Here is a 17,105-nt window from a genome sequence, read left to right as displayed (position 1 = left end):
TCAATATTTAATATTTTTATGTTTCTAAAAGAAACAAATTGCATTCAAATATAATGTGATTGAGAAGATGGCTGGAATTGAAGTTCACAATGTGAAAACAATTACTATATAAAACTTTAGAAATATTTAGGGAAGTTGTATTTTCCTTCTAAAATTGGGAATACAAGTACTTAAACTTACTGTACAATTAAAAGATACCAATATATGGGATCACGCAGACCAATATAAACACAATTTGTACTACAAGTTGTAATGGTGAATTCATAAAGCTATGAATATTATGTTAAAAACCAACATTGTTAAAAAAGACATTGAAGCTACTAAAAAAAAGCAGAAATCTATTAACAAAAATATATTGCCTCATGAAAACAGAAATTCAGGACAGCAGCCATGTCAAGCCACAAAAATCACAAAACACACTGCTGTATGAATTCAAAGATTGCTCTTGGTCACAAAACAAGACTGAACTGTCCTCTAAAGGTTTTAGTAGAATTTGTGAGATTTCATAGAATGTGGACTTTTTTTAGTCAGGTATGTAATAGCTTATCCAATAAAAATGGCTAAATGCAAATCAACTAAAATTCAGGACAGCAGCCATGTCAAGCCACGAAAATGACAAAACACACTGCTGTATGAAGTCAAAGAATGCACTTGGTTACAAAACAAGACTCAACTGTCCTCTAAAGGTTTAAGTACAAGTTGAGAGATTTCATAGAATATGGACTGTGACAGACCCATCCGTCTGGACTAAATATACTGTGGTCTTTTGCCATTTGCCTGTATTCCCCGTTCGTATGTCTGGATTAAGGGAATACATTTGTTTGCCGACCGCAACTACCGAACGGACGGCCACCCAGGAGAGAAGTGTGCTGCTCGTTAACCTATTGATCCCAATTAGAACGTTGAGGTTAACCACAGCCACTTCTCCATTAAGACCGAAGACAGGGTGGTCGTCGTTCGTATGTCGACCACGAGGCGGCGGCCATTTTGACTATGCGAAAGCCCAGCGGTGTTCGACGGTTATTCCATGGAACTCAAAATGGACACTTCATCGACCGAACACCGCTGAGGCCATCAACCTTCCCTTCTCCATCGACCGGGATATACGAACGCTGGCCGTTCGGGAACTTTAGCAGCACAAATAGACTTGAACTCAGATAGCCGTCCCATGGAGTCAATCGCATACCGAAGGACTATAACAGACTTTGACTCCATGGCGATTGAACTATACGTATGGGATCTGAGCGCTATTCGTCAATAATACGCACTCAGATCCAGGCTATCTGGGGATGGGTTATGCGAATACAATATGTTCGGCAGTTGTAAAGTTATAGATTTTAATGTCTTTTATAACTTGAAGTTAAAATGGCGATGTGCCTCTGCTCGAGGAGATAATTGAATTACTTCCCAATTATCTCCCGAGCAGAGGAAAGGAAACTGTGATGCATGCTGGGAATATTGGGGGGGATGTATGTCTGAAATGTCCCCATGTCCTTCTGTTATTTCAGTCTTCCATTTGGTCCCCTAGGGGAGTCCAACCAAGTGGGAGACCTGCATAAATACGGGCAGGTAGCCCACAGTAAACTCAGTTCATGTTTTACCCTCATAATGGAGCTTGGTCTCGTTATTGGAGGGGATTTTATTACCAGCGACTAGAGACTGCTTGTGGGGATTATATGCCGCTTAGGTCCTATTGCCGTTTGGCTGTAAGTGGCGGTTCGTGTGACTGAAGCTCAAGAAGGTAGAAAGCCGTACCGTACCGTTCGAGAGTTTGGAGGATTCCCTAACTCGCGGTTCGCATGGTTATACTGTATACGCTACCGACTACAGTATTGTACCGGGGAATATCCACTAAACGGCGGTTTGGGCATTTATTACAGGAGGTACCGTAACATGGTCTTTTATAGTCAGGTATGTAGTAGCCTACCCATTAAAAATGTCTAAATGCAAATCAACCAAAAACAAAGACAATAACCTTCCTCAATTAGACTATATTTTGGAGTTGGTGTGCCTACGAGCAATAAAACCACTAACAATGTGATCAGTTTAAATTTAAATCAATTACAAAAATTAAGTTGGAAGGTGACAATGAAGGAATAATATATAATGGAGTAATTTATTTTTCACAGCATTCCAGGTAGACCAAAACACAATATGAAACTGAGAACAGTTAGCACTTTCTTTGTAGTGGAAATTTGAACAGATTGTCTGCTCGCTGTTTAGGTGACATGCCCCTACTGCAGGGAGGGGGGGCTGGCACAGGTAGGGGCAGCAATATTTTACCTGTGCCAGCCCCCCCATTTATTGCACTAGTGACTGGGCAGCAAAAGCTGTCCAGTCACTTGTAATTTTAAATTTGTTTAGGTAATATTCCCCTACTAATCTCCCTGTTATCAATATGGGGGTCAGAGTGACCCCCATATTGATTTATAATTAGTGTGTAATGACAGTGAGCAGCCAATGGCTGCTCGCTGTTTAGTTGGCAATGCCGCGAGTAGGGGCATTCAGGAGGATTTAACCTCCCATTTATTTAAATGGGGGTCATAGTGACCCCATGGATTTTAATGCAGGGGGGGTAGTAATATGTTTTTTACAAGAAGGGAGTGGGTAGAGATGTCGGCTTCCTCCTTGCTTTTTTTTTGCGCACGCGGAGTGCTGTTTTCGTCCTAATGGATGAAAACGAACACATTTTTAACGATTTTCGTCCGAAAGCGAATGGTTTGAAGACGAAATTCGGGATTGACGAATTACATTTTTATTTAAAACGAAATCTTTCGTAGAAAACGAAAATTTCATTGGTGCACATGTCTACATATTACAAATAATGATCGGTAATTTGAACCTACCGAACGGGAGGCTGATTAGCATTCCAGTTTGGGAGTTACGGAGCCCTGGAGGTCTCAGCGGTGTTCGGGTAATCGAGTGTCCGATTTGAGTTCCAGACACTCGACGACACCACTGAGATTTTCGTGCGTAAGATGGCCACCCAGATACATCAATAAAGTACTGATTAACCTGCGGTTAGAGAAGTGTGAATGCTTAATAAGGTACACACTTCTCTCTGGGTGGTCTATTGGTTCAGTAGTTTACATTCGTATGGAGTACAGATGGAAACTACCGAACAATCATACGAATCCCACATACATTTTAACCATAGAAACAGAAACAACACACGAATTACAATATTATTACAGTCTTTTAGGACAGCCCTGGTACCATCTGCTACAAAAATATTAAGAAAAAAGGAGGAGGTGGAAAGGTATATTTGCTCTTTTTCTGTGTAATTTTCTCTTTTACTTCAACTGGCGTTACTTGGTACCTTTTGTTGCATATCAAGCATTTTGATCGCATGCAATTTGGTCGCATGCATATTGGTCGTGACAAATTGGTCGAATTACACTGTTTGTGCATTTTGATCGCATGCAATTTGGTCGCCATTCATTTTGGCCGCATTTTGATATAAGGTGTCATTTGGGTAATATAAGGTGTCAATATCTTAGGGTAAGCGTTAGGGTAAGGGTAAGGGTAAGGGTTAGGGTTAGGGTAAGGGATAGGGATAGGGTTAGGGTTCCCCCTGACATAACAAAGTGGCGAGAAAATGCTCAGTAACTGGGTCCTTACTGTCAGGGTACTCACCTGTGAGACAGACGGCCAGACGTGGTCGCCCCTGGAATTCCCAACAGGGGACTTGAACCGGGGTACTTATCTATCCCAGTCCTGCTCTCTGCCTCTGAGCCACAGCAGCTTTACCTGAGACTTCTGATTCCGGTCTTGTTCATCCTGGCTTGGCTACTACACCGGGGGCTGCACCATGACTTGTCTGCTTCTCACCTGACTCTGATCTTCATTAGCAGGGTATTTAAACCCAGCCTCGCCCTGCACTCATTGTCAAGTCTTTGATCTGTGTTCCTGTGTCGTACCAGTGTTCCTGTTTATTCTGCTTCGTATATTTGACCTCGGCTTGTGACTACGTTTATTCTAACCTCTGGCATCCTTTGACCTCGGCTATCCCTCGACTATCCTGCTGGTTCTGTCCTTGCCTGTCCTGCGAATTTGGTACTGCATCCTGCACAGCCCCCGTGCACAGACCCACAGGCCAGGTGAATTCTTACCTGACCACCTCGGCCTGTGGCTATCTGCAAGGGTGAGCGACATATCTGCGCTACAGACTCCCAACTCAGGTAAGACCCTGACAAAAGACTTGACCATTATGGAGTCCGCAGAAATGTGCTCACCCTCACTCCAGCAAGTGTCCAGCCTGGCCCAGATTGTTTCGGAGTTGCAGCAGGAACTTTTTTCTCTTAAAGGCGCAGTACATCCAGCTCCGGAACCCTTTGTCATCATGCCCGACAGATTTGATGGTAACTACATGTCCTTCCAGTCATTCAGGATGGATTGCGAGGTATTGTTCTCTTTAAAGCCTCGAACTTACGCCACGGATTTCATCAGGGTCAGAGCGGCTATCAACCTGTTGTCTGGACGCATTAAAGTTTGGGCTTACCAAATGTTGCAGAGGAAGAGTCCTGTCCTTGTCAGCTGGGAGTCCTTTATTATTGCTTTGGACTCACAGTGCAGGACCACTAAGCCCAAGCCAGCTCCACCTACTAAAAAATCGCGGAGTCTACGTCACCACACCCCGGTGATACCCTCTTATGATCCAGTTCCCAGGAGAACTCCAGAGGTATCCTGTGTTCAACTTGATCCTGAGGAACCTATGCAAATTGGACGTGTCCACTGCAAAGTCACACCGGGGGAGAGGGACCGAAGGAGAAGCCATGGTCTGTGTTTTTACTGTGGAGAAGGTGGACACTTCATTACGCTTTGTCCTGTTCGCTCTCCTAGACCTCCTGCTCCAGAGTCGTCTGCCTTTACTACCAAAGTTGCTTCCTGTATTACCACCACTACTTCCTGCCCACTTGAAAAGGATTTACCTAAGGATTGTGTCATTGCTTCTAATGGCACTACGGTCTGTAAAAAAGACTTGGAAGTGTTCGAAAAAGCACTGCTAGCTGCGAGCACTGTCCCTCCCGAAGTTGTGGAAGTTTTTGTCACCCCTACCCGGAACCTAGACCGATCGTCAGCTGTACCAGAAGCTGGTACTGGGAAATCCCGAGCTAATCAGGGATCCCATACTGAGGACTTTCACTATGGGGACTCGACGGATTCTGAGAGTGACTCTGGAGAGACGGATTGTTTCAATGAGGAGCCTACCTACGCCCAGAGGTCGTTTTTGAAGGGGGAGGTACTGTCAGGGTACTCACCTGTGAGACAGACGGCCAGACGTGGTCGCCCCTGGAATTCCCAACAGGGGACTTGAACCGGGGTACTTATCTATCCCAGTCCTGCTCTCTGCCTCTGAGCCACAGCAGCTTTACCTGAGACTTCTGATTCCGGTCTTGTTCATCCTGGCTTGGCTACTACACCGGGGGCTGCACCATGACTTGTCTGCTTCTCACCTGACTCTGATCTTCATTAGCAGGGTATTTAAACCCAGCCTCGCCCTGCACTCATTGTCAAGTCTTTGATCTGTGTTCCTGTGTCGTACCAGTGTTCCTGTTTATTCTGCTTCGTATATTTGACCTCGGCTTGTGACTACGTTTATTCTAACCTCTGGCATCCTTTGACCTCGGCTATCCCTCGACTATCCTGCTGGTTCTGTCCTTGCCTGTCCTGCGAATTTGGTACTGCATCCTGCACAGCCCCCGTGCACAGACCCACAGGCCAGGTGAATTCTTACCTGACCACCTCGGCCTGTGGCTATCTGCAAGGGTGAGCGACATATCTGCGCTACAGACTCCCAACTCAGGTAAGACCCTGACACTTACATAGTGTTGTGGTGAGTGTGGCTGACAAAGTTTGTTCTAAAACATTTAATGAAGGGGCGGGGCTTAGCGGCGGACTGGAGCGGACGCCATACTGTGGAGCTCTGCGACCACCGCGGCTAATCGGGCAAACATCGAGCTCATCTCACAACATTACCCTGCAGTACTAACCCCATCTGCTGCAGGGCATCAACCCCTACAGATCGATGCCCTTTGTGTACGGATCCGGTTCAAAACGCGCGACAAAAATGCTTTGTGTACGGATCCGGTTCAAAACGCGCGACAAAAATGCATGCAATCACAATGCCATGCGACCAAAATGCATGGCGACCAGATTGCCTCGACCAAAATGCATGCGACCAAAATGCCCTAAACCCTTTTGTTGCGGGTTGCTGCTACCACTTGCGGCTATTTCCCAGTGAGGGTCCACAAATACTTTTCGTAAACGCCGTAGCCACTTGACAAAGCTCAGCTTACTTCAGGCTTTATTGTACGCTGCAGCTATGCAGCGAAACTCTGCATGTTTCGGGCGCTTGTCTCCCAGACCCTGCCATACCACTACGCGAGGACATCCTCATGTCATCTCGTCCTGCCGGCTGGATGAACTGGCATGCCATTTCACTGCATATTTAAAAGGTTAGTTGCGCCTAAATATAAATGTCTTTTCAATGCTTAAATATGAATTCAAATTTCTCTATACTGACTTCTAACTCAAGATATTATTATGTTTAGGCATCATTTACTTTACACCTGTTGTGTATTATATGTCCCAGCTATCTCAAATATTTTCAATTTACTATTTTACTTGATTTGAGATGGCCTGATAAAATTAATTTAACTGAGGATCATGTAAGCTTTTCCTGCCACTTTTGGTATCTCATATCATTTGACATTAATTCACAAATGATATCACTGATATCAATAGATTTTTTTATTTAAAATCTTTCCAATACAAATATGAATATGACTGTTTCTTATTCCCTCTCCCTAGTGAACACAACTGAGACATTTTATGGGGTGAGTGAAGCAGCAGAGGTATGTATAAATTCACTTCACTTCTGTGTCTAGGGTGACTACATTGTTTTATGATACTCTGGGAGCAAATGCCATACAAGCACATGCACACTCTGGCATTCCTTGCTGAACATTGGCATATGACACTCATGCACTCCATGAGAACTACATTTAATTACATGATATGCTCTTGCTAAGGTAGGACAGCCACACACAATAAAAACTATGAAATAAAAATAGGTTTGGATTATTATAAAAAACACGCTTAATGCTTAGATCAGGGGTCAGCAACCTATCACTCGCGGTGCCTTTTCACAGCACTCAAGGCTGCTAGAGTCAAACAGGCTCTGGCCTATCAGGAGTCCCATTGGGACTTCAGATTTCTGCCCGTGCAAACTGAGTAGTGATTGCAGGTGTTGAGGGGCAATCTTCAATTCATGTATTGCAGCTCTTGATTGCAATTCATGTATCTTGCAGCTCAGATTACTTCCTCTTGTGAATGGGAATCCACACTTGAGCAGAGCAGCCCCAGCAACTATCGCAGCTCATGCAATTGACCTGTACCATGCCAGCCCTGGCCCCACTAGATCCCATGAAAGCCACCCACACTGCTAGCTATACCCAGAGCTGCAGAAGATACCTCGCCCTCTTTCAAACAGACACACAGTCCCCACAAACACAACACTCATAAACCCTCACATTCAATACCACAGGCAGCCACACATACATCCCGAAACACAAATTTATTTGAAAAAAATATGGGAAAATACACACCTCAGTTTTTAAAAATAGGAATTTATTACATAATAAGCTGCAACAGTTCTTGATCAGCATTTATTTATATGTACATTTTTAATCTTTACATATTAAAAATGAATGGAGCTTTAACCTGGTCTCCGACAAAATCAAACCATGAAAAGCCAAAAAATCATAAAAAGAAAATGTGAGGTTTATCATGTAAAGTACATTGAAGATGCACAATCATAGGATTTTTAAAAAAAGAGAGTAATTTTTCTTACTGCTTCAAATGTCTCAAACTTCAGCGTTATCTTATTTTGGATTTCATCGTTTGATTTAATTATTTACCACACCAAAAAGAAAGTGTAGACATATCATTTGTCAATGCCCTTTTAAATGCAGGCCATCATGTACTCATGACATCTTCTAAACTGCTGAAAGCATTTATATTAAATAAAAAAAATAATAAAGAAAAACTCTCTCTATGGCAGATTTAACGTTTTCTTAAAATAAATAGTTTTAAAAATGTATTGTGCATGAAATCAAGAATTTGGATTCCTCAGGAATTTTTAAATAATTTATTTTTAAATAAAAATAAAGATAGTGTCTTTTAGCAAGATGAACAGCAAAGCTTATTTTTAAAGGATATGTGTGAAAAGAAGACGTGCAGAATTCTTTGTCCATCGTGACCAGCCAGTCTGTAAATTATGTCAGTCTTGCAATCTCAACAAAACACAGTGTTGTGGATACAGTTAGAGGCAGCAAGAAAGGATTCTAGTTGGTTGGGGTCATTAATGTTTCAACTTAGCATCAAGGCGTAACCAGTGCAGGCCTTGACGGGTGTAGCATACCAGTTCTGGGATGGTGCTGGAATGGAAGTTCAGGGGGCCCATAACTTTATCCAGTTCAGAAAAAAATTCTGGAGAGAAGAAATAAATAAAATGTAAATATGAGGCCAATATCCTTTTTTCCTAGTTATAATATTCCATGTCAAGCTGCATTCCAGTATCTAGACTAAAATCAGAGCAAGGACCTCCTCATCTTTTTAAAGTATGTCTATACTAGTAGTTGTAATTGTAAACTATAAGAGCCCTTTAATCTAGAATAAATTTAATACATAATACAGAGAAACTAAGCAGTTTATTACATATTATGTAAATAATAAGAAACCTTACCACTTTGCTCTGTGCAGAGTTGTTCTGCTTGGTCCCAAATTTCAGTGGCATAAAGGAAGTTGGACGTGTCCTGGACATAGCTGGCTGTCATCTGGTGAATCTTCTGTGATATAGTCACAAATGACGTGGCTCCAGTAGTATTGGACACATTGGAGGAATAGCTATTAGAATTGCCGGGAGACAGCTTCGGAGACACTGGGAAAGGCATACTCACGGATTTGCTATATGATAAATGAAAAAGTCATTGTTAGGATTTAACTTTAGTCAAAAAGCGCATGCTGCCTTTTTTATATAATTATACTTGCATTCAGTTCCATTTCAGAGCGATTAAATATAGAAAACACATATATTTTGATTGTTAAGAAGCCTATAAATGACTGCATAACCTTACGTGTTTGCAAATGTTATGCCTTGCAGGTATAAAAGGAACACTTGAGTGGTTTAAAATACATTTATTTATAACTCCTGAGTGCTGGGCACTTTTCGAAGTTCATTTCAAATTTTAGGCCAAAGCAGGTTTGCTTTAAAACAAAAACTTTTAGTTTCTGTTTTCTAGACACATATTGCCCAAAAATACTTTCCAAGGCATGTTCCAAACATTTAACTACAAAGAAATGAAATCACGTAGTTAAAGCAAACGTCTTACCTTCCCCTGGTAGGAGATGGAGCTTGAGCATTACCGTAAGAGATCTGCAAAGGGAAAAAAAAACATGTTAAATATTGAATAAAATCCCTGGAATTACAGTGGGCCTTTATGATTTAATCCTCCAGGACCACAACCAGTCTATTATTATGTATATTATTATCCTCCTAATGTGAACTTCAGATAAGTAAAAAAATGTAATGAATACATCTACAAATAATGTCACCAACAAAATGTATAAAACAGAAGTATAAACATGTGAAGATGTACCTGTAATACCCAAGATTTGTACATGGAAGTTGAATCATGTACAATATTTAATTGTAGAAGGATTCAAACTTTGAACTATGGACCTGATAAGAATTACCCCTTACATCTACATTTCTATAAAATATTTCAATTTAAATCAGTCATTAGTATTCAAAAATATCAGTCCTAAACAAAATCACTGACAACACAAATATAGAAAAAAAGAATAACCCAAAGACCCTAAAAATACAATATATAGAAATACCAAACAATTGCTACCATTCTGAAAAAGCTCTTACGTTTAAGTATTTAGTTAATGTCTTGGAATCTTCCAATGCACTCTCCTTCTTCAGTTTGAATAACCTCAAGTACAAAAGGGATTGACAGCAAAGACTGAGGAGACACAACAAAATCAATCACTAAATATGCAGCATGTAAAATCTGTATTAGTTAGTAGACCAGGTATCTCACTGGCTGGATGATTCATTTTAGCATAGTGTTTTATTAGTTGATAAATTTCTTTGTTAAAATATCTACCAGCAAAGGAAAACAATGTGGTACTAACTGTTGACATTGGTATTATTTTTCTCCTATTAGTACAGGTAGTCATGCTTACCAAACTGGTTGCAAATCTTAAGGGAGAATAGCACTTTGATTATAAAACTCCCTGCCATATATACCTAGAACTTTTAGTTATCTGTTCACATTTAGAAGTATCTGTACGCAATGTATGATTCACAAGCATCCGGTTTCAAACTGGCTATTCCAAACAGATCATATTTTTTTAAGTCCAACCAATGACTACCTCACTGGCATACACTTTATAGACATATCTACTGGAAAGTGAAGAAGTTGTGCATGGAGACAGGCAAAACATAGCATGGCTTATATTTCCACTTTTAGATATTTGCTCTACTATCTGCCTTCAGAATTAATATCAGATAACGCTCGGTTATGGTTTTCTGACAATAGTGTGATTTTGGTTTACAATGCAAGAGTGAAAAAATACATACCAAAGAACAGCAAGTCTCTTATCAGCTGATGTAGCATCAGGGGCTGCAGGGCATGCCAATTTCAAGGTGTACCTAGAAAGGTAATGCAAACTTATTAAAATATAGTAAAATTAATTGTTGTAGTAGTATATTTGTAAGACATTAACGTTTACTTTCACCAAGCCTCACTGCACACATTTCTAACAACATTCTTCCACTACTAAGATTCCTAATAGAATAGACTACATCAGACCCCTGGTAGTATTTAAATCCATCATTCTAATCTGTATAGAATACAAAAGAGCAGGAGAAGAGCAGGAGTTGAGCAGTGGCCAAAGAGGAAAGGTTAGGTGACACCCACCACAGGCTGCAGGAGTTATGGCAAGTATTACTAATATTAACACCGCCTTGTTCTGGTTTCCCTACAGCCTAATTTGGTTTTAAGCTGGATGCCATAAAAATAGAGCATCCACAGAAAAATGTTCCTATCTCTAATATATTACTTGATGCTCTGCACAAAACATGGGCAGTGATTTAAAAAAAACAAAACAAAAAAAAAAACCCTCAAACTACTGCTTAACAAGTAATAATATTACAAGCATATCACATCCCATAAAAATGAAAGTTCAAATTAAAATACATACTTTATTAACTCTAATGTTTCACCATACATCCGAAATGGAGATTTTGATTCGTCGACACTCTTCTCTAAAGCGTTTCCGCACTCAATGAAAAAAAGCACCGCATCAAGGTAGAGTACTGCTTTCTCGAATCTGTCTGACTACAAAGGAAAAAAAAAAAGATATTTTTTTTGCCAGGTTGGAAAAATACAAAGACAAACCCACTGAAAAATTACAACAATACATGCAAAATCCGCTATCTTCCACCCGCCAGAATAAACGTAAGCAAAGTAAAATGCACCTTTGTAAAGATTTGGGGGTACTTCATTACCAACGCATCAGCTTTGTGCTTTACTTTCTTCGCTTCCAGTAGATAGTGATCAGCCGAATGGGTTCTGGAAGAGACAAAATGGATTAAGAGATGTTTTCATACCATTTTTTTTATGAAACTACTCATTGCAAAGGAAATAAGTGATACAACATATTGTCTAGTTTAACCATTTGAGTGCTGGAGAGAAAGCAAGGCATACAAATCATTATTACACTGATCCTCGGAGTTATGTCTATATGACAATTTATAAGGACAGAAGACAATGGCAGTTGGGCCCTAAGATCAGATTGTAGCCACCACCTACCCCCAGCATCCCCAAACCTCCCCAGAGATTGTTAATGTGTAGATCAAAAATATTCTTTTGCTGACAAACATTGTAAATGATTTACTTGTTTTGTGTTTTTGAGTTTTCTACAATCTTAAAGATGTATCTAATAGAGAGAGTTAAGTAATGTGTTATAACACCTGAAGTCTTATAACTAGAAGGTTACAATAGCACCGGGACCTTTAAAGCCATCTGTTGTATGGACAAATTTTGGTGTTTTTGAGTTTTCTAATGTGATGTGTTCATTTAAGCAATGTGTTTGTTTAACACTAGAAGTCAAAAGTTATAATAGCCCAGGGACCTTTAAAGTGAGCTCTTGCTGGACAACATGGTCGGCATTATTTTTTTCTATCCAACAAAAGCTGAAGTAGAATAGAACTGCAGATACATTAAATTGTTTTGAAAAGAAAAATGCTATTTAGTTTTATGAAAAAAGATAAAACATGTTGTCTTGTGTTACCATTTGAGAGTCCTTCCCAGAGATTGTTAAGGTGTAAATCCGATATGGTCAAAAAATATATTTTTTGCTGATTAACATGTTAAATAATTAACTTGTTTGTTTGTGCTTTCATGTTATAAACTACCATAAAGGTCTATCTGTACAACACCATGTTAAAGAGATGATTTTGTGTTTCAAATGCCTCACCTGTCTTCGAAGGTCAGTTTTGCTCTCCACAATTTTTTATCGATTGCTGGCACAAAAGCGACAGAAGCTGTATTACCTGAGGGTTTATCCTGGAAAGGAAGAAATGTACAATTCATTACACAAAGTAAAGTTTTGCGGACTATATTGTTGTTACTGCTGTTCCAATTGTGATGTCTACATCACTGAAAATCCTTTAAATAAATTAAAAACCTGAGTGGAATAGGCATTCTATTTATCTATTTATGAATGAGATCTAATCCAGACAGTGGAACTCTTCTTCACAACAATACATTGGGTGTCCCATAATGGACCAAGTTATATTGTCAGAACTGTAAGAAATGTGCTTCTGTTTTGTTCTATATCCATAAACTGGTTTAAAGTTAAACGCATGTTGGCTGAAAGCAACACATAAAACCTTGAAAATATATTGTCGGCTATTACGTTGCTTATTGACTTCATTACAGACTAAGGGTCTGTAGCTGAATCCAATTGGATTGGACGATGTACAGGTTTAACAATACTCAGCTGCACAATATTCCCATTGAAGAAGGATTTACTCAGTTTAAGACGTAAACATGTTCAACTTCGTAAACAAACAATGCAACATTTGTTGGATTTAACAATCCCTTAAGATATTAACTTGGGCAAATCAGGTTTTTGAAACTATCATCCCTAAGAATTTCTGTCTGGAAAACCATTGCAATGTTTACCTTTGTCTCCTCGGTGCTACTTTTTCTTTGCTTATCGGAAGACTTACTTTCGGTGCCACTATCCTTTGTGCTGCCACTGCTGCTGGATTTCTGAGATGATGACTGGCTAATGGTTCTTTTTCGAGACCCATGTTCAGACTTGAAATCTTTCTGTAGAGCTGGGGTTGCAGATGAAGGGAGTAACTCTCTTTCCTTTACAGGATTTGGTTTTGACAACCTGAAACATGAAAAAACAAATATATTAATGAGGTGTTGCAACACAATGTACATGAGAGGTTACACAGACGCACACACAATACAAACATACACACATAGTGAATGAATAAACAAGATCAGATATAGTACTTACTCTTTACTGGGCACTTTGTAGTTTGTGGTCTTTTCTTCTACTTTTTGTTTCTTGGCATCATTACCTTTTAATTCTTCATCATTCTGTTAAAAATTTTTTACATATTCTATAAATATAAAATATTTTAAAATATCCAATCACAGTGCAAAGCTCGAGTTTTTAAAGACACCCTTATTTAGAAAAAATAAAAATCTGAATTTTCTATTGAATTCATGTCAGTCAATAAATCTTAACATTTATTATTTATATTAATCTGAATGGAAACTTGGGACACCTAGCCAAGAGTATAACAAAGCTTTGTTCAGTTTCAATTTGATGTCCTTGAAGAAACATTACAATGGCTATTTAGACAGCACACGAATCAATTGTTTGGAGAACTAGGTTTGCAAATAACACAAAATGAGACAATATTGAGAACCCCATTACAGTGGGAAAATATATTTGTTTAGGAAAACTTCAGTAACCAATGCAACTTATACTAGTGGTCAGAATAGTGAAAGTGTAAAACAAAAACAAATATCCACACAAGGACAGATGACATTTCTGGAATAAAATCATGTGTCTTTGGTCCAGGAGTAAAATTACAGTAGGGACCAAACCCCTCTATTCATTATGAAAAAGTTAGAGCCGTGAAAGCAAGTTAAACTGGAAAGAGATATTAAAGTTAATTTTACTATAAGTTTAAAATTATGTGGTGTTTTGGGACAGAAAAAGAAAACAAAATAAATAATTTTCAAAACAATTCTTTGTGTACGTGTTGAGATTACTAACCTTGTGCGTCCGCTTCCCCTTATTGAAGCTTTGCTCGGTCTGTTTCTGGGTCTCTTTTGGGTGCTGCTTAGGTGCAATCTTTTCAATCGTGGGCTGCTCTGCATTTTTGTACGGCCATCCAGGAATCTGGGACAACAGGTTTGAGTCCTTTTTTACAATAAGAGGTAACTGATCCTCAGGGTCACTAAGGGGTGAAAGAAGCCCCTTCATAGGAGTTAATAATGAGCGATAAAAAATATCTTCCTGCTCAATGGAGGGTTTTAGAGGAGATGTTCTATTGCTCTCTGAACTTTTAGACGTTTGGACTAAAGATGTTTTAACAAACTCTCTGGACTTCTGAAGGGATTTTGATAAAGACTTAGACTTTTTATTCTCTGCTGCAAGGCAGGGAGAGGATTTGGGTTCTTTCTTCATGTTGAGTTTGTGAGAGCCATTTGTAGAAGCATTTGGTCTGTTAGGGGGCATATTTGTAGTAATTTCTGCTGTAGTAGCAATTTCTATTTTGTGTGCTTTAACAGATGCCTTTTCAGCTTTTTTGGACAAAGTTCTCCTTTGTGTTGTGCTCTCATATTGAGCAGGAGACTTATGCCTGCCCTGGCTGCTTTCATTGCCTTTTTGTACAGTGTTGGTGTTTTGGATGGGGGTAGAGGAAGTGGTGGACTCCTTTGGGCTACTTGATTCTGTATAACCTGCTTCAGTGCCCTGCCCCAACTGCCACTTATTTAAAGATGAAAGGTCAGCCTAAAAAATAAATAAATAAATCAAAGTTAAAAAAATTGATCGTAAATTTTAACATTTACAAAGCTATGCAGACTATGTGAAAAACAAAAATATTCTATGTGCATGTGATAAGATTACGTACCATGTGCTTCCACTTCCCATTGTTGGAGCTCTTCACTGTCTGCTTCTTGGTCTCTTTTTGTTGCTTCTCAGGTTCTGTCTTTTCAACTTTGGGCTGCCCTGATTTTTTGTAAGGCTGTCCATGTTTTGGGGATAACAGGGTTAAGCCAGTCTTTACAATAAGAGATAACTGATCCTCTGGGTCTCTAAGGGGTGAAAGAAGCTTCTTCATAGGAGTAAACAATGATGAAAAGTGAAAAAAACTATCATCCTCATCAATAGAGAGTTTTAGAGGAACACTCTCTATTTTGAGTCCATCTCGTGGTGTCTCTACAGATTCCTTTGCAAAATGTCTGGACTGATTTTTCAAAATATCTCTCCTTAGTGTGGTGTTTTGAAATTGAGATGGAGACTTCTTTCTGCCTCGTCTGCTTTCAGAGCCTTTTTGTGCATTCTTGGTGTCTCGGGTGGGGGTAAAAGAAGTGGTAAACTCCTTTGGACCACATGATTCTGTATTTCCTGCTCTAGTGCCCTGCTCTTGATTCTCCTTGTTGTATCCATGGGATGATACCATATTAGTATCTAATGAAGATGCAAGAGACACTTTGTGTGGATTCCCCTTCTTCAACCAGTTACCCAAGTACCACTTATTTGATGATGGAGGGTCAGACTAAAAGAAAAGTTAAAATTAAATTAATTGCAATTTCTGACATTCATAAAGCAACAAATACAATGAACAAAAAAAAACATTGTTATAAAGGACATTATAGATACTAAAAAGAGGCAGACATCTATCAGCAAAAATATATTACCTCAATTTCCAAAAGAAGCCATGTCAAGCCACATAAATCACAAAACACACTACTGTAGGAATTTAAAGTTTGCACTTGATCATAGTAAACTAAGCTGTCCTTTACAGGTGTGCTGCGAGCAATAAAAACACTAACAATGTGATCAATTTAAATTCAAATCAATTACAAAAATTAAGTTGGAAGGTGACAATGAATTTATAATATATAATGGAATAAAATGATTTGTGGACCCAGGACATACTTGAAAACGAGACAAATCTCAATGTACCTTTCCTGGTAAAATATTTTATGAATAAAATAATAAATAAATAATTGATTTTTCACAGCATTCCAGGTAGACCAAAACACAATATGAAACTGAGAACAGTTAGCACATTCTTCTGAAGTGGAAATTGTACAGATTTTGTTTCTAAAATAATTCAATTATATTCAAATATAATGTGATTGAGGAGATGACTGGAATTTAAGTTCACAATGTGAAAACAATTACTATATAAAACTTTAGAAATATTTAGGGAAGTTGTATTTTCCTTCTAAAATGGGGAATATAAGTACCTAATCTTACTGTACAATTAAAAGATCCCATTATATTGGATCATGCAGACCAATATAAACACAATTTGTACTACAAGTGGTAATGGTGAATTCATAAAACTATGAAGATTATGGAAAAAAACAACATTGTTATAGAAAACATTAAAGCTGCTCGAAGAAAGCAGAAATCTATTAACAAAAATATATTACCTCATGAAAACAGAAATTCAGGACAACAGCCATGTCAAGCCACACAAATCACAAAACACTCTGCTCTATGAATTCAATGATTGCTCTTGGTCACAAGACAAGACTGAACTGTCCTCTAAAGGTTTAAGTACAATTTGAGAGATTTCATAAAATATGGACTTTTATAGTCAGGTATGTAGTAGCCTACCCATTAAAAATGTCTAAATGCAAATCAGCCAAAAAGAAAGACAATAAAGTTCCTCAATTAGAATATGTATAAGAGATGGTGTGCCTGGGAGCCATACAAACACTAACAATGTAATCAATTTAAATTCAAATCAATTG

At 38.9% G+C, this 17,105-nt stretch overlaps 1 protein-coding gene across 1 annotated transcript; it reads right to left on the bottom strand.

The window, feature by feature from the left end:
* Positions 1-8,365: 8,365 nt before the first annotated feature.
* LOC134601656 (AF4/FMR2 family member 4-like) lies at positions 8,366-16,814 on the bottom strand. The gene is made up of 13 exons (XM_063446174.1): positions 16,782-16,814; positions 15,526-15,895; positions 14,386-14,882; positions 13,615-13,697; positions 13,266-13,482; positions 12,556-12,644; positions 11,585-11,648; positions 11,278-11,414; positions 10,655-10,726; positions 9,941-10,034; positions 9,396-9,439; positions 8,750-8,970; positions 8,366-8,493 (listed from the first exon to the last, which is right to left on the bottom strand). Exons 1-13 carry the CDS (start codon positions 16,812-16,814, stop codon positions 8,366-8,368), a joined length of 2,049 nt encoding a protein of 682 aa, XP_063302244.1.
* Between the last annotated feature and the right edge of the window lie 291 nt (positions 16,815-17,105).

This window comes from Pelobates fuscus, chromosome 3 (genome assembly GCF_036172605.1).
Source record: "Pelobates fuscus isolate aPelFus1 chromosome 3, aPelFus1.pri, whole genome shotgun sequence".
In the NCBI taxonomy this organism is placed as follows: Eukaryota; Metazoa; Chordata; class Amphibia; order Anura; family Pelobatidae; genus Pelobates; species Pelobates fuscus.
The sequence above is the reverse complement of the archived record's forward strand: the minus strand, read 5'-3'. Positions and strand labels throughout refer to the sequence as shown.

Coding starts and splice junctions, on each gene's coding strand:
- LOC134601656 (XM_063446174.1), bottom strand. CDS start 16,814: ATGGCTGTTGTCCTGAATTTCTGTTTTCATGAG. Junction 9,440..9,940: donor CATTAACTAAATACTTAAAC/GTAAGAGCTTTT, acceptor TTCCCTTTGCAG/ATCTCTTACGGTAATGCTCA. Junction 8,494..8,749: donor ACTCTGCACAGAGCAAAGTG/GTAAGGTTTCTT, acceptor TCTTCTCTCCAG/AATTTTTTTCTGAACTGGAT.